The 23,158-nt window shown below is 43.1% G+C and overlaps 1 protein-coding gene across 1 annotated transcript; it reads left to right on the forward strand.

Moving 5' to 3' along the window:
* The first annotated feature begins 352 nt into the window (after positions 1-352).
* On the forward strand, positions 353-2,028 carry LOC143575230 (pentatricopeptide repeat-containing protein At1g09190-like). The gene has a single exon (XM_077059656.1). It carries the CDS (start codon positions 366-368, stop codon positions 1,830-1,832), a length of 1,467 nt encoding a protein of 488 aa, XP_076915771.1. The 5' UTR covers positions 353-365; the 3' UTR covers positions 1,833-2,028.
* Positions 2,029-23,158: the final 21,130 nt, after the last annotated feature.

A 23,158-nucleotide genomic window follows, 5' to 3' on the forward strand; every position in this document is an offset into this window, starting at 1 on the left:
ATGGCAAAGTGGAAAGTTTAAAACTTTCCTCTCTAACCGCCAAGACATTTAAAAACAAAGTTGAAAACTTTTAAAATTTTCAACATTAGTCACCGAGGTTATTTCTCTTCAGTATACTTCAGCCGTTTAAGTTTCATACATTTACACTTTTGATGTAAGACTTTTAAAATTGTTCACAAGATTGTAATTTTGATGCTGATGTAACGGAGCAACTCAATACCAACCGGTGTCCCCGCCACAACTCGTCTGTTTGAAACATCAATAAGACACAACTCATTTCAAAGTGACATCCCATTCAAAATCGAGTTCGACAACTCGATACAAGGTATTATATTAGCTACTACAACTATGGAAGCCGTAGTATAATGAAAATGAGCAGAGGCGGCACAGCCAGAGGCATCGAACGAAGAATCCTCCATCACCTCCATCGACACCGTAACCGTACCCGTATCACCGAAATCCACGCCCACATCTTCCGGCACCACCTCCACCAATCCAACCTCATCCTCTCCCACTTGGTCTCCGCATGCGGCTCACTCAACCAAATGCCATACGCCCACCTCATATTCCTCCAAACCCACCACCCGAACATCCTCCTCTTCAACTCCATCATCAAAGGCTACTCCTTATCACCCCCTTCTCAACTCCCACTTCACTTGTTTCACGCCATGAGGAAACGCAACATTTGGCCAGACGAGTTCACTTTTGCTCCTGTCCTCAAGTGTTGCTCCAGTCTTTGGGATCTTAGGTTTGGGAAAACGCTTCATGGGCAGCTTCTGTCACTTGGGTTTCATTGGTTTAGTGCTGTAAGAATTGGAATACTTGAATTGTATGTGAACTGTGCGGAAATGGTTGATGCACGGAAGCTGTTCGATGAAATGCCTGAAACAAATGTTATCGTTTGGAACTTAATGATTCGAGGGTATTGTAAAACAGGAAATGTACACATGGGTTATGCCCTCTTTAATCAAATGCGAGAGCGTAGTGTGGTTTCGTGGAATACAATGTTATCCGGCTTGTCGAAAGCTGGGTATGAGCGTGAAGCTTTGAAAGTTTTTCATGAAATGTGTGACAACGGTTTCGAACCCGATGAGGCCACGGTGGTGACGATGCTTCCGGTTTGTGCTCGTTTGGGAGAAGATGATATCGGGCAACGGATCCATTCGTATACCAAATCAAGTAAACTTTATGAAAAACACGTTTCTGTTGGAAACGCGCTTGTGGATTTCTACTGTAAACGTGGATTTCTCGATGCAGCTTTCATGGTTTTCAATGGCATGCCATTAAAGAATGTGGTTTCTTGGAATGCAATGATATCTGGTTTGGCTTTCAATGGGGAAGTAGAAAAGGGTTTAGGTTTGTTTGATGAGATGATAAACAACGAGTTGAATCCAAACGAGTCCACATTTGTTGGTGCGTTAACCTGTTGTGTGCATTCGGGCTTGATTCAAAAAGGAAAGGGCTTGTTTTCTTCTATGGTTTCAGAACATCAAATCAAGCCACGGCTCGAGCATTATGGGTGCATGGTTGATCTTTTGGGGCGCGGTGGGCTGGTGAAAGAGGCGTATGAGTTGATAAAGTCGATGCCAATGAAGCCTAATGCCGCATTGTGGGGTGCGTTACTTGGTTCGTGTTGTAAACATGGTGATATGGAGATTGGGGAAGTGGCGGTTAAAGAGGTTATAAGGTTGGAGCCATGGAATTCGGGTAATTACGTGCTGTTATCGAATATGTATGCGGAAAAAGGGAAGTGGGATGAAGTTGAGAAGATTAGATTGTTGATGATGGAAAGTAATGTTAACAAGGCTGCAGGGCAGAGCATGATTACGTGATTCATTATTTTGAGAATAAATTCAAATTTAAATTCAAGACCAAAGATAGGTAGCTGAGTTTGTTATTTTTAAGAAATTATATGTTTGGTCATAACTTGCAACGTGTTTGGTATTTTCTGACACTTTGACCCTAAGAAGAGGTTTAAAAGATTTTGAAGGTAAAGTGGCAAACTTACCATTTCGATTAAAAACACAAAAATTAACCCATCAACATTATTTGCCCGACTAAGATCAAGAAACCCAAAGGCTGGGTTAAAAATAATATTTTTCAAATGAAAATTGAATGATAGAATTGGAATTTATTCCGGTGAAAGAAAAAGATTATGTTTTGTTTGCACATACGTAAATACAAATGGTAGTTGAACAAAATTGCCCCTTAGAATAAAGGGCGTACCCACACGGAGAGAGAGAGCATGCTTAGATAGCAATATAGCGCCCCGTGTCGTGTGGGAACACCACGCCCCATCTCTCAGTACGGCTAACACCAGCGTTGTGTAGGGGTGGATCGCCTATCGTGGTGCCGCTGTTTAACGATCTCCTGATTGTTGCTAAATGGTTTCTTTTTTTAAATCTAAAGTATTTATATGTATTTCAATCCATAAATAACAACATTTTTTGTACATATTGAGCACCAAAACTTTACGAAAAGATGGATCCACACAACAATCCACTCGTGCTAGAGCCTTCACGTCTCGCTGCCCCATAACCTTGAAATTTCAAGGAAGAGGTGTTAGGCCGTGGGTAATGGGGGGTGAAGGAAGGGCGCAGTTCAGGTGGCGGGTGAGGTGGCTCACGAACACCACTACACCCATCAAGTAGTTAGGGGCGCGGACGAGTCCCGTGGCCGGGACCGCGGGGCAAAACTAGCCGTTGGCTAGTTAAATTTTTAAAAAATAGTCGTTGGTGGCTTTAAATGTGATTTTTTATTTTAATTCAAACCCACAATAAATAACTACCTTATTTTGACTGTCACTCCCATCGAAGGGTTAGGCCAGCACATGTCAGCAGTGGAGTACCGAGTCATTCTTAAATATTCGTTTAATGATCCCCATGTTCCCAGTTAATGAGCCATGTCTGGTCTGTCATAAAGTTTGTTTAGATAATTTTGGTGAACACGCGGTTCACTGCAAAGAACTCTCGGGGTTTAAATATAGACATGATTTGGTCAGGGATGTCCTTTTTGATGTGTTAAACAGGGCGGGAATCAACATGCGTTCATCTCTTTTGCTTTTGATACATTTGGGTCTCTCGCTCCTGATGCTGCTACGTTTTTAAAAAGAGTTCAGCGGGTCGTGCACAGTAACTCAACGACGCCGAAGAACGATAACTATGTTTTCAGTAGGATTCGTTTTGCCATTCAAAAGGGGGTGGCGGCGCAACTTGTTGCCAGCTTACCTGTCTCTTTGTTGTAACTGGATCCTTTTTTTATTTAAAAGAACTAAGATACCATAACATACCATTCTCACTACATTTCTCTCTAATAATTTTAAAAAACCTCTCTAAGTTTCTCAAATTTAAAACCATGTCGGGCTCGAGTTATGGTAATATCAACACACAACCGGAGTCGACTAAACCCGCAGAACAATCCCAAAAAGGTAAGGAGAAGAAAACCGGAGAAGCGGGATTGGTGAAGCTCGATATAAAATTTAACGAATTGTCAAGTACCCTCATCTCCATTGGTGAAGCTCGACATACAAAAAATCGGTTCAAGAGTTTGGCATTTCTAGCAAAAGACTTAGCCACCTACCGCTATCCGACCAAGCGATAATGGAGGAAGAAAAAGATCTTATTCGGAAGAAATTGGCAGAAAAAAAAATAAAAACGCTATTTTTATGTATTTTAAATTTATGTTTATATTTTCCTTTTTAATGAAGTATTTTAATTTATAATTGTGTGCATAACAAAAAATAAAAAATAAATTAAAAACTGGATCAAGCCCCTGATCACCTGAACCACTACACCCTCTGGGCCTCTGGGGCTTGGTTGAGGGGCTTGATCCAGGGTCATGTCATCGCCTACGTGTCGTGTTTTGATTGGATCACTTTGGGCTCAACCAAGCCCCATTACCTTAGCCTTAGCACGTGCTTGGACGACTAGCCAGAAGATCGTGACGAAATGCAAAAGACAATTTCATTCTGGCGTTGGGTTGAATATCATTTCATGAGATACTTGGTTACCACCCTATCGCTCCTACCACTAACAAAATTCAAGGCGAAAGGATTTAAAACAAATGAGACAATTCAAAAGCCAGACAAGTAACACCCAGATGATATATATTTTTTTTTCTTATGTATTTTTCTATTATCAATAAAATAATTCATTATTTACAATTTTTTTATTTTTATATATAGGTAATTTCTTTAAAACTAGTAAAATTAGTATTTGTTTAAAAAATTAATGAACTTTAAAAAGGTAGAATAGTGTTGAATGATGGTATTTATTGGGTTGAAAGAAAGATGGACTATGATGGTGGTTTGCTAGAAGTGACAAAATGATGAAACTTGGAAGATGACCATATCCCCACCCCCTAAACATCCCCACCTCAGTTCATATGTATCAAACTTCCTAGAGTATTCATCAATGTCCCATGAAATCAAATTTGTTTGCGAAAGACGCAAAGTGTGTGTTCCCCATAAAGACAAATTTCTTCACTGTGGTGACTGAACTCTCTCCAATCCACAAGCATTGCCTTTGTTCTAGTCGGCCAAACCATTTCAAGAGATGCATCTGGATTCGGTTCATCTCCACCCCCTCTCAACAATTTTCATCTTTCCCTTCTGGATTTGGTCTATCATCCTCAATTTGATTAACATCAACCAAGATATGGTTATGGATTTGTTGGGAACCTGTGACCAAGAAGGGTTAGTTGGGATCTAGATTAGGTTCGAAGGTTTTCAATTCAGTTGAGGGGGATTCAATTCGCAAGATTTAATCTTTAGCCAAAGAAGATGGTCAGTTTTAGTTGGAATATGCTAAAGTGAATTAGTTAGGAATTTGAATATTCTATTAGGTTATTGAAGGGTAGCTAGTTGATTTAGCTTCCAACTCCAACCCCAACAAAAACTTGCCAAACACAATTACTGATGAAAACTTCTGGATTTCATATTCGTCGAACCAAACGGTACATAATACCAATACACTCGTGGTCACCAATCAACCTGATGAACTTGCTGCATGAACCTGTTCAATATCAGGCTACAAACTTCTGTTCATCACCTTCATTGCTATTCTTGAGGCTGCGATCAACTGCAGTTCATCATCATCATCAACACCTTATTCATAGATCCAAAGGATATCTCCACTTTTATGAACAAGACCATGATGATGGTATTGGTGGTGGTGATGTTGGAAATGGAAACCGACCCGTATTCGTTCATGTAATCAAACAACAATCCAATTGAAAACATCACTCTCGACTTACAAAGCACAATCACTTGCAACCCAAAAGTAGACATTAAAAAACAAACTAAAATCACTAGCAATCTCTTACCAAGCAGTTGATAACCCACAAACCATAACATAATACATATATGTATACACACATACATATATATATATTTTTATTTCCTACTTGATGTACTGAGAAACCCACTTAAAACCTTCACCATAACCCATTTTCCTGACAATGCTACACATGAATACCTCAATCGGCCTAACACCCGAGTTCTCCAAATTCACCTTGCCTTTACCTGTAGGTCAACCCGGTCAGCCCCATGTGATAAAGCAACTCGTCTTCCGAAGCTGCATACGGGATGTCAATCTTGTTGCCTAAAATCAAGAATGGCACGGTCGCCAATGATTCATCTGACAGCAACGCGTCTAGTTCTTTTTTTGACTCCGCAAATCGTTCTTTGTCGTAAGCATCCACTAGGTATACAACAGCATCCACCTTCAAATAATAAAAACACACCAAATTAAGGTTGTAAGATGTCGGTCTGATATCAACTAAAGGCACAATCTTAAAAGTGCAATAAAGATTGAGCAACAAACAAGAACATCTAGAGTGAAAAAACAGAACAACCACAATCGGTGCTTATCCATGTTCGTTCGCTTAACTTTAACTGAGCAAAAGATTGTACACGAACACTAATACAAATGTTGTAAGATGTCGGTTAAGAAAATTAACGTCTTCTTGTAAGATATCAGTTAAGATGTCATGACTCTCTTCATAGTTCTTGTTCATGTTCATGTTCATTCATTATGAAAATTAACGTCTTTTGTGTGACATCTGCCCCGATCCGACCCGACCCAGGTATCCGTTTCTCTGACCCGATCTCTTTCTTTTATGATTTAATATTTATTTATACTTATACTTTATTTTTAATAATAATAATATACTTTTCCTTCCGCCTCTTTCTCTCTCTTTCTTTCCGCCGTCCCGTCCCTCTCCTTCTCTCTTTCCGCCTTCTTTTCCCTCTTGTCGCCGTCCCGCCCTTACGCCTTGTTTCCCTCTTTTTCTTCTAACTCTTTGCTTGTCCTTTGTTCCTTCCCGCCTAAGGTTGTCTGCGCAGCTCTACGCGCCAGACCCCTTACAAGGAATCCTGCGTAAAGACCACCTGTTTCAGCGATACGCGAGACGAACTCTTCTCACAGCGCGCTAAGAATTGTAATTCTTCTCGCAGCGCTCTAAGAACGGTAGTTCTTCCCCCGACGCGCTAAGGATTTGTAGTTCTTCTCGCAGCGCGCTAAGAATCGTAGTTCATCCCTCGACGCGCGAAGAATTATAGTTCTTCCCGCGGCGCGCTAGGAATTTTAGTTCCTCCCGCGTCGCGCTAAGAAATGTGATTCTTCCCGCGGCGCGCTTAGAAATGGTAGTTCTTTCCGCGACGCGTTAAGGTTAGTTCTGTCTGCCTTCGCGCTCGCGCTCTCTTGACCTTCTGTGTCAGCCTTCTCGCGTCAAACCCTTTGAGTTTTCTTCTGTTTAAGCTAGCCGTTGCTTTTGAGTTGTCTTATCTTTTGAGCTGTTGACCTAATCTGCTTTATGTCTGAAAAGTTACTTTCGGCGCAGCATGCGCACCAACCCCATTGGTTGACAGATAAAGTGACTGACATAATCTTTTGAGATCTGCTTTTGCCATGCTTGACCTGTACCTTTATCTACCCGCCCATGCTTTTTTTACTGTTCCCTGACAGCTTTATCTTGCCTCTGCAGCTGCCATATCTTTCCATATCTTTTGCTTTTGGAATCTTTTGCTTTTTAAGATCTTTTCCCCTTTTCTAGGGATTATGTCTCCTAGGGTTTTCCTATAAATAATAATAATATTTTCATAACACATCACACACAAACACTTAATCTCTCCTGTTCTCTTGCTCCTTGCTCTCTCTGCCGTCTTCCTCTCTGCCTCCGTCTTCCTCCCTGTTCTGCCCTGCTTTTCCGGTAATATATATTATATATAATAATTTACTTATTAATTATGCTAACTTATAATCAAGACTTGAAACAAATCATTAAAACAATAATTTTATTTATAGGTTAACTTGTGCTTGTTTAAAGTTGGTTCTTGCTTTATCTTACACCGCATCGTTTATCATGTGAGTAATCTCGTACCTAATCCCTTTTTGCTTTTAATGTTTTGGGATGTTCATGTGTTCATACAAACTTAGAGTCTTAAACTTGTTTATGAACTTTAGTCGCGCAGTATCCCATGTGTTGAGGACGTAGACTTGGCTGTTTATTTGTATGTGTGGATCATTAACCGTCTTGTCGGTCTATTCCGCAGTTTTCATGGTACCATTAGATGAACACGGGAGAACTATCGTTTATGATTTTCTCTTTTGTTTACACATGCACAGTTCGTCTTGTTTGTGAGCTCAATTGTGAGCACTGGCAGTCTTATGAATCTTAGAGTTGGTCCCGATCAGATTACACCCTTGTTGAAAACCAGACATACACATGTTGCGCGCAGATTTTATTGTTATCTATGTATTGTATTAAACTTGATTTCTCACCAACACGCAAGTGTTTGACGTTTATTTTAACACATGTTCAGGTTTGCAGTAGCTGTTTTGGAGCTTGTGGACACCTAGGAAGTTTTTTTTTATTTTGGACCTAGATTAAAATGTATCAAGACAAGTTATTGCTGTTTTATTATTATGATTTATAATATATTGATTTATGATGATTTATGTTATCTTATGTCTACTTTGCGCGTGCGCGAATGAACGTATTTATTAAATATTGACACCCAATAGTGTCACGAGTAATGAAACAATATGTGGCGCCCCGATGTATAATCCGCCTTTGGTCGGGGTGTTACAGATTGGTATCAGAGCTCGTTGACTTTAGGATAGGTGGTTAGACGTAACGGCCTAGAATACCTAAGAGTCCCTTCTCGCGCATGAGAGAAATCTCATGTTTGCGCGCTTATTGTTAATTACTCGTTATTTGTGAATATGCTCGCGCTTGCGCAGTATATGATTTTATGTTTTATTTCGCGATATTTCGATTTTTGTTGAATTTCGATTTTTATTGATTTTACTTACATATTCGTTTGTTGGATTTGAAAATCCGAAAAGTCATGGTGATACATGAATAGTTGATTTTCAATTTCCATTTACGATTATGTTCTGAGGTTGGAGACTTGAAAAGTCATGGTGATACATGAATTGTCAACCTCCAATACTCATTTTCTTGTATATTTTATATTGAAGATTGGAAAGTCATGGTGATACATGAATCGTCAACCTCCAATACTCGTTTACTCGTATATTTTAAATTGGGAATTCGGAAAGTCATGGTGATACATGAATTGTCGATTTCTGATTCGAATTTGTTACCTTTATTAAGTCTGCAATTAGGGTCATTTATTTTACTTTAACTTTTGATAGCATCTAACTCCGTGAAACCAAGCTTTATAAGATTAAAACTTTGCGATAAAAACCAAGATGTTAACTAAAATTAAAACTTTTATAGAATGCCTCCGCTATCTCGCCGATTTCAGAGAAGAGAAGCCTCGCGCATGCGTAGACAGCAACGTTCCCAGGAAATGGCCGCCGCGATAGCCCAAGCCTTGAGCCAAAACAATACCAACACCTCTGGTTACAACATTAAATCCTTTAACGCGGGTAACCCTCCAAAGTTCACAGGTATTGGAGGAGCCACCGTGATGCTCCAATGGCTCGAGAAGATAGAAAACACTTTCCTCCACACCCAATGCCCCTCAGACAGACGAACCCTATATGCTTCCAGTGTCCTGGAATCCAGAGCGCTTACATGGTGGAATGGAGTAGCTCATGCGCGTGGCGCAGAGGCTGCTTCTAGCATGACATGGGAGGAATTCAAGGAAATTCTTACGCGAGAATTCTGCCCTCCCAACGAAGTTAAGCGCCTGGAGGAAGAATTCTGGAACTTGAAGCAATACAGTGGCGAAGCGCGCGAGTACGCGACGCGCTTCCACGAGCTAAGCTTACTGGTCCCTCACCTTGTTACCCCTTCACGCCGAGCAATCGAGAAATTCCTTGGGGGTCTCCCCAAGGAAATTCAAGATTCTGTATGGGCCAGAAACCCAGTTACCCTCTCTGACGCCATCGAGTTGGCCGCTGTGCTCAGCGACAACCATGTCAGAGCAGGAACCCTGTTCCTGCGGGGAACTGAGAAGACCAAACTCACCAAGACTGCCCCTGAACCAACAGAAACCAAACCAGAACCCTCAAACCGTAACAACCTCAAGCGCAGGCGCAAGGCCTATGCGCTTACCAACCCGCCCATTGTCCAGCAACCCATCTACCAACCCCCAGTTTACGCGCCTAACCCTCTGTCAGCCTACCCAACACCTCCTGTAGTCCACAACTATGCCTTAACCAATCCAGCACTCCCTGCCCCGCCAACTAAGAAACCTTACACAGGAAACCATCCCTTTTGCCCAACCTGTAGATTTCACCACCCAACCCAAACCCCGTGTCGACTTTGTACCCGATGTGGCCGTACTGGTCACACTGCTGAGAACTGTAGAGTCCTTCCCGCCAACCCAATTGCGCAAACACCACCAGTCTACCCGCAGAATCCACAACTAACCTACCAAAACCCACGACCCAGATCGTGCTTTAACTGCGGTGATCCCAGTCATTTCCGGAACGCGTGCCCAAGGCTACAAGTTCAGATCACACAAGCGAATCCGGTGAACCAGATTTCGAACCAAGTGACACGCGGACGAGCTTTTAACATAACCGCGCACCAAGCGCAAGCGATTAATGACGTAGTTAATGGTACATTTTTGCTTAACGGATTTTATGCTTCTGTACTTTTTGATACTGGCGCCGATCGAAGTTTTATCTCTCGCGCCTTCGAGCAGAAGCTTGCGCGACCGCGCAACGATTTAAAAGAAGATTTTTCAGTTGAATTGGCTAACGGTGAAACTGTTTTAATTAACTCGGTGATTAAAGATTGCACACTTAACCTTAACGAAAACGATTTTCTAATCGACCTCATCCCTATGCCTCTTGGAAGCTTTGATGTTATCATTGGTATGGACTGGCTCTCGCATAATCGCGCCGAAGTTATTTGCGCCAAGAAGATGATTCGCATACCTCGAGAAAATGGTGATCTTCATATTTACGGCGAAAAACCCTCCCGCGGTCTTAAACTTATGTCTTGCGCCGAAGCCCAAAGACTCATGCGGAAAAGGTGTATTGCATTCTTAGCTCATGTGGTTAAACCTGCTGAAGAAGAGAAGCTTCGCGATATCCCTGTTGTGCGTGATTTCCCTGAAGTTTTTCCTGATGATCTTCCTGGTATCCCTCCCGCTCGTGAAGTCGAGTTTCGTGTTGATCTTGTCCCTGGTGCTTCCCCCGTAGCTAAATCTCCTTACCGTCTTGCACCCGCTGAGATGCAAGAATTGGCAAGCCAACTTCAAGAGTTGACTGCTAAAGGATTCATTCGCCCTAGCTCTTCGCCCTGGGGTGCTCCGGTGTTGTTCGTTAAAAAGAAAGATGGATCGTTTCGCATGTGTATTGATTACCGCGAGTTGAACAAACTCACCATTAAGAACCGGTATCCCTTACCGCGTATTGACGACCTCTTTGATCAACTCCAAGGTGCCTCCTGTTTCTCGAAGATCGATCTCCGTTCTGGTTATCACCAGTTGCGCATCCGCGATGAAGATGTTCCGAAGACTGCTTTTCGAACTCGTTATGGCCATTTTGAATTCTTGGTCATGTCCTTCGGTCTAACCAACGCACCCGCCGTTTTCATGGATCTAATGAATCGGGTGTGTAGGCCTTTCTTGGATAAATTCGTGATCGTGTTTATCGATGATGTTCTGGTGTATTCTAAGACCAAGGCCGAGCATGAGCAACATCTCCGATTGGTATTGCAAAAGCTTAGAGCCGAGCAGCTCTTTGCCAAGCTCTCCAAGTGTGAATTTTGGTCTGATGAAGTACAGTTTCTTGGCCATGTTGTAAACAAGATGGGTATTCATGTCGACCCATCCAAGATTGAAGCAATCAAGAACTGGATCACGCCATCTACTCCTACCGAGATCCGTTCCTTTCTGGGCTTAGCTGGTTATTACCGGCGCTTCATTTCGAACTTCTCGAAGATCGCTTTGCCTTTAACAGCTCTGACGCACAAAGGTAAACCGTATATTTGGGGCTCGAAGCAAGAAGAAGCCTTTCTAACGCTCAAGCGTTTGTTGTGTGAAGCTCCTGTTCTTGCGCTACCTGAGGGTAATGATGATTTTGTCGTGTATTGCGATGCATCCAACCAAGGTCTCGGTTGTGTTCTTATGCAACGAGGCAAGGTTATCGCTTACGCATCAAGGCAACTTAAGGTTCATGAAAAGAATTATACAACTCACGACCTCGAACTTGGTGCAGTTGTTTTTGCCTTGAAGATCTGGAGACACTACCTTTATGGTACTAAGTGTATCCTCTACACTGACCATAAAAGCCTTCAGCATATCTTTGATCAGAAGGAACTTAACATGAGACAACGCCGATGGAACGAACTCATCAGCGATTACGATTGTGAGATCCGGTATCATCCTGGTAAGGCTAATGTGGTAGCCGATGCGCTCAGCCGAAAACCCTGCCAGCTTAACTGTATCTTGCCGCGCACCCAGCTTCACTTCGCGCCGATTCAAAGCAACCTTGAATCGCGTATTCGTGACGCGCAGCGCGCATCCATCAGTAATGGTAATCTTCGCGCCGAGTTAGCGTGTGGCGCGGAAGCACTCTTTGTCCCTAATCTGAGTGGAATTCTCTGCTATCTTAATCGCATCTGGATTCCCTTTGATGAGAATCTTCGCGCTGATATCCTGTGTGAAGCACACAAATCTCGGTATTCTATTCATCCTGGCACTGATAAGATGTACAAGGATTTGCGCATAACTTATTGGTGGCCTGGTATGAAAAAGGATATTGCTGTGTTCGTAGCTAAATGTCTGACTTGTTCTAAAGTGAAAGCTGAACACCAACGCCCATCTGGTTTGCTCGAACAACCAGAAATTCCTACGTGGAAATGGGAATGTGTAGCGATGGACTTTATTACCAAGTTACCTTTGACAGCAAGCAAACATGATAGCATTTGGGTAATAGTGGATCGTTTGACTAAGTCTGCTCACTTTCTGCCCATTCGTGAAAACTACCGTGTTGAGCAGCTCGCGCAGCTTTATGTCAAGGAAATTGTCTGCCGCCATGGTACTCCTTTGAGCATCATATCCGATCGCGATGGCCGTTTTATATCTCGCTTTTGGAAATCTCTCCAATCTGCGCTAGGAACTCGCTTGGACATGAGTACGGCATATCATCCTCAGACTGACGGTCAGTCTGAGCGAACTATTCAAACTCTTGAGGATATGCTCCGATCTTGTGTTCTTGATTTTGGAGGTAATTGGGATTCGCACCTGCCTTTGATCGAGTTCTCTTATAATAACAGCTATCATTCCAGTATCGGTATGGCCCCATTTGAAGCACTTTACGGTCGTAAGTGCCGCTCCCCGATTTGTTGGAACGAAGTGGGAGAAGCTCAAATCACAGGACCCGAACTTGTTCAAGAGACAACCGATAAAATCGCCAAGATCCGTGATCATCTGCTGACTGCTAGAAGCCGACAGAAGAGTTACGCAGATCGCAGACGAAAACCTCTCGAATTTCAAGTTGGTGATCTTGTTCTCCTCAAAGTGTCGCCTTGGAAGGGTGTTGTCCGCTTTGGGAAGAAAGGTAAGCTTGCTCCTCGTTATGTTGGTCCATTCAAGATTCTCGCGCGTGTGGGAAAAGTTGCCTACAGACTTGACCTGCCGCCCGCGCTCAGTAATGTGCATCCAACGTTCCATGTATCCAATCTCAAGAAGTGTTTAGCTGACGAGAAATTTCACATTCCACTTGATGAAGTTCAAGTTGATGAATCTATGCATTTCGTTGAGAAGCCTGTTGAGATTATGGATCGCGAGGTTAAGCAAACCAAGCGCAGTCGCATCCCTATCGTGAAAGTTCGCTGGGAATCCAAGCGCGGAGCCGAGTTTACATGGGAAAGGGAAGATCAAATGAAGATCAAGTACCCGCACCTGTTCTCTGCGCAACCTACTTCGAGATAAATTTCGGGACGAAATTTCTTAAAGTAGGGGAGACTGTGACATCTGCCCCGATCCGACCCGACCCAGGTACCCGTTTCTCTGACCCGATCTCTTTCTTTTATGATTTAATATTTATTTATACTTATACTTTATTTTTAATAATAATAATATACTTTTCCTTCCCGCCTCTTTCTCTCTCTTTCTTTCCGCCGTCCCGTCCCTCTCCTTCTCTCTTTCCGCCTTCTTTTCCCTCTTGTCGCCGTCCCGCCCTTACGCCTTGTTTCCCTCTTTTTCTTCTAACTCTTTGCTTGTCCTTTGTTCCTTCCCGCCTAAGGTTGTCTGCGCAGCTCTACGCGCCAGACCCCTTACAAGGAATCCTGCGTGAAGACCACCTGTTTCAGCGATACGCGAGACGAACTCTTCTCACAGCGCGCTAAGAATTGTAATTCTTCTCGCAGCGCGCTAAGAACGGTAGTTCTTCCCGCGACGCGCTAAGGATTTGTAGTTCTTCTCGCAGCGCGCTAAGAATCGTAGTTCATCCCTCGACGCGCGAAGAATTATAGTTCTTCCCGCGGCGTGCTAGGAATTTTAGTTCCTCCCGCGGCGCGCTAAGAAATGTGATTCTTCCCGCGGCGCGCTTAGAAATGGTAGTTCTTTCTGCGACGCGTTAAGGTTAGTTCTGTCTGCCTTCGCGCTCGCGCTCTCTTGACCTTCTGTGTCAGCCTTCTCGCGTCAAACCCTTTGAGTTTTCTTCTGTTTAAGCTAGCCGTTGCTTTTGAGTTGTCTTATCTTTTGAGCTGTTGACCTAATCTGCTTTATGTCTGAAAAGTTACTTTCGGCGCAGCATGCGCACCAACCCCATTGGTTGACAGATAAAGTGACTGACATAATCTTTTGAGATCTGCTTTTGCCATGCTTGACCTGTACCTTTATCTACCCGCCCATGCTTTTTTTTACTGTTCCCTGACAGCTTTATCTTGCCTCTGCAGCTGCCATATCTTTCCATATCTTTTGCTTTTGGAATCTTTTGCTTTTTAAGATCTTTTCCCCTTTTCTAGGGATTATGTCTCCTAGGGTTTTCCTATAAATAATAATAATATTTTCATAACACATCACACACAAACACTTAATCTCTCCTGTTCTCTTGCTCCTTGCTCTCTCTGCCGTCTTCCTCTCTGCCTCCGTCTTCCTCCCTGTTCTGCCCTGCTTTTCCGGTAATATATATTATATATAATAATTTACTTATTAATTATGCTAACTTATAATCAAGACTTGAAACAAATCATTAAAACAATAATTTTATTTATAGGTTAACTTGTGCTTGTTTAAAGTTGGTTCTTGCTTTATCTTACACCGCATCGTTTATCATGTGAGTAATCTCGTACCTAATCCCTTTTTGCTTTTAATGTTTTGGGATGTTCATGTGTTCATACAAACTTAGAGTCTTAAACTTGTTTATGAACTTTAGTCGCGCAGTATCCCATGTGTTGAGGACGTAGACTTGGCTGTTTATTTGTATGTGTGGATCATTAACCGTCTTGTCGGTCTATTCCGCAGTTTTCATGGTACCATTAGATGAACACGGGAGAACTATCGTTTATGATTTTCTCTTTTGTTTACACATGCACAGTTAGTCTTGTTTGTGAGCTCAATTGTGAGCACTGGCAGTCTTATGAATCTTAGAGTTGGTCCCGATCAGATTACACCCTTGTTGAAAACCAGACATACACATGTTGCGCGCAGATTTTATTGTTATCTATGTATTGTATTAAACTTGATTTCTCACCAACACGCAAGTGTTTGACGTTTATTTTAACACATGTTCAGGTTTGCAGTAGCTGTTTTGGAGCTTGTGGACACCTAGGAAGTTTTTTTTTATTTTGGACCTAGATTAAAATGTATCAAGACAAGTTATTGCTGTTTTATTATTATGATTTATAATATATTGATTTATGATGATTTATGTTATCTTATGTCTACTTTGCGCGTGCGCGAATGAACGTATTTATTAAATATTGACACCCAATAGTGTCACGAGTAATGAAACAATATGTGGCGCCCCGATGTATAATCCGCCTTTGGTCGGGGTGTTACATTTTGTGTTTGTTTATGTTAGTTCATCTATTGTATAACCAAACTGCTAACGAACGCAAACAAAACATAACTAAACATGGATAAACAAGCATAAATTAACATAGCTAAGTGAAGAAGCGTGGATCGACTTACTTATATACGATCAACGTTCCTCGGGTATGAATGTGTTGTATCACCGATGGTTTTCCGGAATATGAGTTCTTCCACCTACAAAATGAGCAGCACCGTGAACTTACCCCTCAGAAAGGGACAGAGGGGTCCTCTTTGGGGTAACCCTCCGGTGTGAGAATAAGATATTGTAGGAGAAGATGATCAGAATGTGAAAGTGAGTAAGGACTTAGAATATATTTTCTTGCTTACCTCCCACTGTGGAGGTGGTGTGGTATTTATAGTATTAGGGTTTCCAATGATTGGGCTCAGACCCAATTAGGGCCTTTTTGGCCTCCTCCTATTGCTTCGCGCCACGTGTCCTTAGGACACCTGGTGCTTTTTCATTGATTATTCTCTGACCAAGGTATTTCACCTGACCCATGTGCAATCACGTGGTAGCACATGGGCTTTGCTGAGTTGTCCACCCTTCATTGGCAGCTGTCAACATCAGCATATTCATTATTCCTTAAAGGATACCTTCTGGAAGGTTGTCTGATGAGCACAATCATGGTTGTCCTTATCCTGATTTGGATAAGGACGTGGTTGATTGTGTGCATGTGTGATATGCGCCTATCCTGGGGATGCGCGAGGTCTTCTCTTTATTCTCACGCGCAGATGTGATATGCGTGAGCATGTGATATGCGCAAGCATATGTAATATGCGTGAGCATATGTGATATGCGCTACGCGCAGATGCGCCACGCGCAGATGTTATATGCGTGAGCATATATGATGCGTGAGCATATGTGATGCGTGAGCATATGCGATATGCGTGAGCATATGTGATGCGTGAGCATATATGATATGCGTGAGCATATGTGATGCGTGAGCATATGTGATATGCGTGAGCATATGTGATATGCGGCACGCGCATAGGTTTTGGCTTTGCGTCTTCATGACATCCTGATTTCAAGCCTCTTGTCTATATCTTGTGGGTTGACCCGCCCCGCTCGATGTTAAGGCGGGTGCATACCTCTTCAAGCCCCCCCAGTCTAATGTGTGTCTTGTCTCGCGCGAGCGAGGTAAGATAGATATTAGACTTAATGGTTTGCTTTTTTAATAGGGTTTATCGTTTCTTTTTCATTTCTCACAAGTGCGTTGCGCGAAATTCTATCCTTTTGGTTGAAATGAATCGTCCATGTACGTGGTTGGTTGGTGCTGACATGCGTCAGAGATGGAGACGTTATGTGTCAGACTTTTCGTGTGCTCGAGGTGCTACAGTGGCCTTTCATGTCTCCTCATACAGTGTCAGGAACACGTGTCGCGCTCATGTTGGCCTGCACCTGCGAGTGGGGGCGCGTGAGCGTAACTCTGATCATTACCTGTTTCTTTCTCTCTCCTGGGCCTATAAAAGCAAGCCTTTTGTAACGCCCTGAAATTCGATTGGTAAACTAGGATCGTGAAATCATCGGAAACTATAGACTTTGGGATTCTGGACGATAAGTTCGGAACCCATATCATTGGAAAAATCTGCTTTTATCATTTAAAATGTTTATTTTATAAAACGACATTTACGCCTGAAAAATATTAATTTTTATGCTTTCGAAAAATTAAATATTCTTATTTAAAAAGATTTCAAATAATTATTCGGAAAATGGTTTTATAAAAGTTTTGCTGAAAAAGTTTTAGTTTGTTTAAAAACTTATGAACTCGACTAGTCTTGACCCGTCGGTAGCCTAAACCCGAACCCGAGTCACCCGAGTATTTAAGCGGAAAATCAAGTATTCTTACACCATCTCTTTCATTTCCACCAACACTTCCCACCCAAACACTCTCATTCTAGAGAGAGAAACTAGAGAGAGAAAGTCTTCAAACTTCAAATCCGAGTCCACAAATCTGTTTGTTGTTGTTCTTGGTAAGATCTTCTTGAAAATCATCCATTTTCATAACCATTTTCGGCCTCAAATCGAGCAAAAACACCCATTTTCGTTTCTTGAGTTTTCGGGTCAAAAACCGTCTTGTTTTGGTGTCAAAATGCAGGCTTTTGTGTTTAAAATCACTGGGAATCGATAGTCCCTTCAATCCCGAGCATTTCCATGTCAAAAACTTCGATTTTGGGTCAAAAATCTGGAAAAATCTGAAAAACCCGTAGGTTTCTCCGTCGCCCAGCTTGAAGGAGTCGAATCAGACTCATTCGATCGAATCAGTCGATCGAATCAGCCCATTCGATCGAACCAGTCGATCGAACCAGTCCGGTCGACCGAATAGGAAAGCAACCGAATGGTCTCCAACTCATTCGACCGAATGAGTTTCGTATTCGATCGAACGAGTGTCTATTCGATCGAACAAGTTCCATGTTCGACCGAACGAGTTTTCCCAACTGGTTCGACCAAATGTGTTTCTAGTTCGATCGAGTGTGCCTCAGATTCGATCGAATGTGTGTCTATTCGATCGAATGTGTGTCTATTCGATCGAACAAGTTCCTATTCGATCGAACGTGTTCCTATTCGATCGAATCAAGCCAGAACCAAGCTGTTTTCGTCTTTAAAACCCAGTTTTTGCTCGAGGTCACGTAAGCTTGTTTTCTTAGACTTATAGCACGTTGTTAACCTTATATATATGTCCAACTCTAGGCTAAGGAGATCTATTGTAGCACCATCCTAACCCAAGATCAAGGTGAGTTCATAGCCCCTATTTAAGCTTTTCAAAACTATGGGGTGGAAACATGGTAACTTTACACGTTTGGATAAAATCATTTATGCAAACATTCTTTAAACTATAAACATTTGGATTTCTACACACGTGCGGAAATCCACGAGCTTCTTGGTAATCTATAAACTTTGGAAATCTATGAACATGGGGAAAACCCATTAACTCATGGAGATCTAAGAACATTGGAAATCAATGAGTATGGGAAATTCTGTGAACATTGACATCATGGGAACGGGAATCAAATTCATATCATCATAGTCATTGTGTCAGCATGGAAATCTAGAGATCAAAACATCATGAGTTGAATTGGACGCGAGAGTCTATTCTACTCTCGGTAGAACTCACGACCATGAGTGGCATTCTATTCTCGGTGGCACTCGTAACTCATGGGATTTCATACTAGTCTCGGTGAAATCCATAACTCTTGAGGACCTATACTATTCTCGGTAGGGACCAAGGGAACCCAGGATTCTTTGGGGTGTCTATCCTACTCTCGGTAGAACCTAGCTGAGTCCTGGATGGCAAGAACGAGGTAGTCTTGGTTTAAGTCTTGCGTGAGTTCAATCAAGTCTTGTGTGATCATTGGGTTTCATCATCATTCATCATCATCATCATTTGTTCACCATCATCTTGGATACTAGTAAACAATGGGATTTTGGTGTTGGTTTATCTAGTAAACTTAGCATGCTCAAATCTATATGTCCTTGTTTATGCTTAACTGTTATGTGCTACATGTACCGTTGGGAGACCGCAAATCTTTGAGTAATCTTATCACATACGACTCTAATGGGAGATTGATAAGCCCGTTGAGAGCCCAGGAGAACATTTCATGTTTGACTTACTACAAAAACCTCTGTGGGAAAACCAAGAGATCTTTTCTTACAAACCATTTTAAAAACTGGGAATTATACCCAAACATAGTAGTATAAGTTGTAGGAGTGGTGGGTTAGCCGCAGGTACACCCTATATATAAACCCCTACAACCTATACTAGTATGTTTGTGTATAAAACTCTTTTCTTTAAACCTATGAATTCACTCATCTACTTTATGTAGTTGACAGTTTGTTACATGTTTTCAGGAAATAATGCAGCAAGAAATCCCTAGCAAGTTTAGAGGCCTTAGAAAGATGAAGGCTAGACTAGGAGTTGTTGGAAACTTGATATTTTGTATTAAAACAATTTGTTTCATGTTACCTGGTTGATGTAATATTTGACATTTTGGTTATGTTTATGCATTTAGACTTTTATACTATTGTGCTCAACAATCACGACTTAGTCGCCGCACCTCGATTTTTCCGCCATCACGATCGGGGTGTGACAGATTGGTATCAGAGCCAATGGTTATAGGGAATTAGGAAACCGACCTAGACTATAACCTAGGATCCTTGACTCTAGATAGCTCATGCATCACAATCACATGTCTACACTTATATACGTGCTACGTGCTTATGTGTTGCATATTAACTGTTAATCTCTTGAGTCATGTCATTATGTGTTCTTGGTATAATCTATGTCCTCTATTCATAATCTTTGGCGTGTCATTGATTCTATTTAACGCTCGTTTTTCGTTTTGCGAAGAATGCCTCCCAGACGTGCACCCGCTTCCATGGACTCCGCTGAATTAGCCAACCTTATAGCCCAGCAGATCGCGGCTGTGTTACCAGGCATGGTAACAACCATCAGCCAAGGGCTGAGGCAAGAAGGAACCTCTGGGGCCAACCAAATTCCAGCTCAGAACGCAAATGAACCAGCTAATAAGCCATACAAGGATTTCATGGTTACCAAACCCACCAGCTTCAGCGGCACAGAAGGCGCCGTTGGTCTCCTCCAGTGGATCGAAAAGATGGAGGCAGCCTTTGTTATTAGCTCGTGCCCTGAGACACTGAAAGTCACGCACGCGGCAAGCATGTTGTCTAAACGCGCGCTGACCTGGTGGAACAACGAGATAAGAACCCGTGGGCGTGAGGCTGCCTTGGCCATGACCTGGTCGGAATTTGTAGCATTGGCTACCCGCGAGTTCGTACCTCGCAGTGAGGTGCAGAAACTTGAAGCTGAGTTTTGGGTACACAAAATGAAGGGCGCCGATCACCAAGGGTACACGGAGCGTTTTCACGAGCTCTCCCTTCTCGTACCACACTTGGTCACCCCTCCCTCCCGGGCTATTGAGCTTTACATCAATGGCCTACCTGACACTGTCCGTGGAATCGTTATCGGGGCTGACCCATCAACCCTACAAGCGGCCATTGAACTAGCTGCCCGACTGACCCAGGACCAGGTTAAGACTGGGGTCCTAGCCAAAGGTACGGGCAAGGCCGCTGAAGGCTCATCCAAAAAGATCAACCGCATCAAAAAGCGTAAGGCTAGCAGTTACGCGATGGTTACTCCCGCAACCCCAATCAGCTCTGTCGCTCCTGCTCCCACCCCTTCAGGAAGGCCAAAGAGGGAGTACACTGGGGTTCACCCCAAGTGCGGCACTTGCCAATTTCATCATCCTGCCGGAACCCCGTGCTGGAAATGCACGAACTGTGGACGTTTGGGGCACCTAGCGGAACGCTGCAGATTTCAAGGTAATCAACTGGCGATACAGAGCAGCAGTTCCCAACCCAGCAACTCTCGAAGCTGTTTCGAGTGTGGAGCCATGGACCATTTCAGGAGCAGGTGTCCTCGTCTTGCAAATCTTCCTCCGGCCCGAGGCCGAGCCTTTACTATTGGCGCTGCTGAAGCTCGCCAAAATCCTGACGTCATTACTGGTACGTTCATCCTTAACAATCTCTGGGTTTCTATTCTATTTGACACGGGTGCAGATAGGAGTTTTATTTCTAGCGAGTTGGTCCCATTGCTGAATCTAGGAACCTCTGTCTTAGACCCCGCTTTCTCTGTCGAAATGGCAAACGGAGAGTCTACCCAAGTGAACAAAATCGTTCGCAATTGCACGCTTACGTTTGATCGGACGTCTCTTAACATTGACCTCATCCCTATGCATTTAGGAAGTTTCGATGTAATTGTTGGGATGGATTGGTTGTCCATCAACCACGCGGAAGTGGTGTGTGCTGAGAAGCTCATTCGCGTTCCTTGTTCTTCTGGCGAGTCCATAATTATTCAAGGAGAAAGATCAGGCAGATGTCTGAAATTAATCTCCTGCTTTAAAGCTCGGCGATGCCTTCGAAAGAAGTGTCTCGCCTTCCTAGCTCATGTCTCCATCAAGAAATCTTTGGGGAAGAAGCTCTCTGATGTCCCCGTCGTGCGTGAATTTCCAGACGTTTTTCCTAAAGACTTACCCGGACTTCCTCCTAGCCGACAAGTCAAATTCCACATCGAGTTAGTTCCCGGTGCAACCCCCGTGGCAAAATCTCCGTATCGTTTGGCTCCGTCTGAAATGCAGGAATTATCGAGCCAGCTGCAGGAACTACTGGACAAGGGTTTTATTCGCCCTAGTTCGTCTCCATGGGGAGCTCCAGTCCTCTTCGTCAAGAAGAAGGACGGATCTTTCCGGATGTGCATAGACTATCGTGAGCTTAACAAACTCACAGTCAAGAATCGGTATCCATTACCGAGGATTGACGATCTTTTCGACCAGCTGCAAGGAGCCACCTACTTTTCCAAGATCGACCTACGCTCAGGTTATCACCAAGTGCGTGTCATGGAGGACGACATCGCGAAAACCGCTTTCAGAACTCGATATGGACACTACGAGTTCCTAGTCATGCCTTTTGGTTTGACGAATGCCCCTGCAGTGTTCATGGATCTCATGAATCGCATTCGTCGTCCATACCTGGACCAGTTTGTTATCGTCTTCATTGACGATATTCTCGTTTATTCCCGCTCTAAAGCCGACCATGAGCTTCATCTCAGGCTTACCTTGGATCTGCTGAGGAAAGAGCAACTCTACGCCAAATTCTCCAAATGCGAATTCTGGCTAAGGGAAGTTCAATTCTTAGGTCACATCATTAACAAGGAAGGCATTCATGTCGACCCTGCCAAGATTGAAGCCATAAAAAAATGGGGAGCGCCTACAACGCCAACCGAAATTCGTTCATTTCTTGGTTTGGCTGGGTACTACCGTCGATTCATCTCGAACTTTTCAAAGATCGCGTTGCCCCTCACAATGTTAACTCAAAAAGGGGAACCATTCATTTGGAACCAAGAGCAAGAAGAGGCTTTCCAAACATTGAAACATAAACTCTGCCATGCACCAATCCTGTCGCTTCCTGAGGGTAACGATGATTTTGTTGTTTATTGCGACGCCTCGAGCCAAGGTCTAGGCTGCGTCTTAATGCAACGCGGTAAGGTCGTCGCTTACGCCTCGCGTCAACTCAAGAGTCATGAGAGGAATTATGTCACTCACGACTTGGAATTGGGTGCTGTGGTCTTTGCCTTAAAAATATGGAGACACTACCTATACGGTACGAAATGAGTCATCTTCACCGACCACAAGAGCCTACAACACATCCTCAACCAAAGGGAGCTAAATATGCGACAACGTCGATGGGTTGAACTCCTAAGTGACTATGACTGCGAAATCCGCTACCACCCTGGAAAGGCTAACGTAGTGGCTGACGCGTTAAGTCGCAAGGAAAGGACCCAGTTGCATGCGATCCGTATTCAGTCCAATCTTCCCTCCTTGGTTCTTGAAGCTCAAAAGCAAGCGATTGCTGGTGGTGATCTCAAAAATATGCTATCTTGCGGTGCCGAACGGAAGTTTGAAACCAAGTCTGATGGTATACTTTACTACTTAAATCGCATGTGGATTCCAAACTCTGAACCACTTCGAGAACTTATCCTGAACGAAGCGCACAAATCCAGATACTCTATTCACCCGGGCAGTGATAAAATGTATCAGAATCTCAAGTCTCATTTCTGGTGGCCGGGTATGAAGAAAGACATAGCTTTATACGTCGGTAAGTGTCTAACATGCTCGCGG

Source organism: Bidens hawaiensis, unplaced genomic scaffold (genome assembly GCF_021521415.1).
Source record: "Bidens hawaiensis isolate Kalapana, Puna unplaced genomic scaffold, B.hawaiensis_p1.1 tig00027319_1, whole genome shotgun sequence".
Taxonomy (NCBI): Eukaryota; Viridiplantae; Streptophyta; class Magnoliopsida; order Asterales; family Asteraceae; genus Bidens; species Bidens hawaiensis.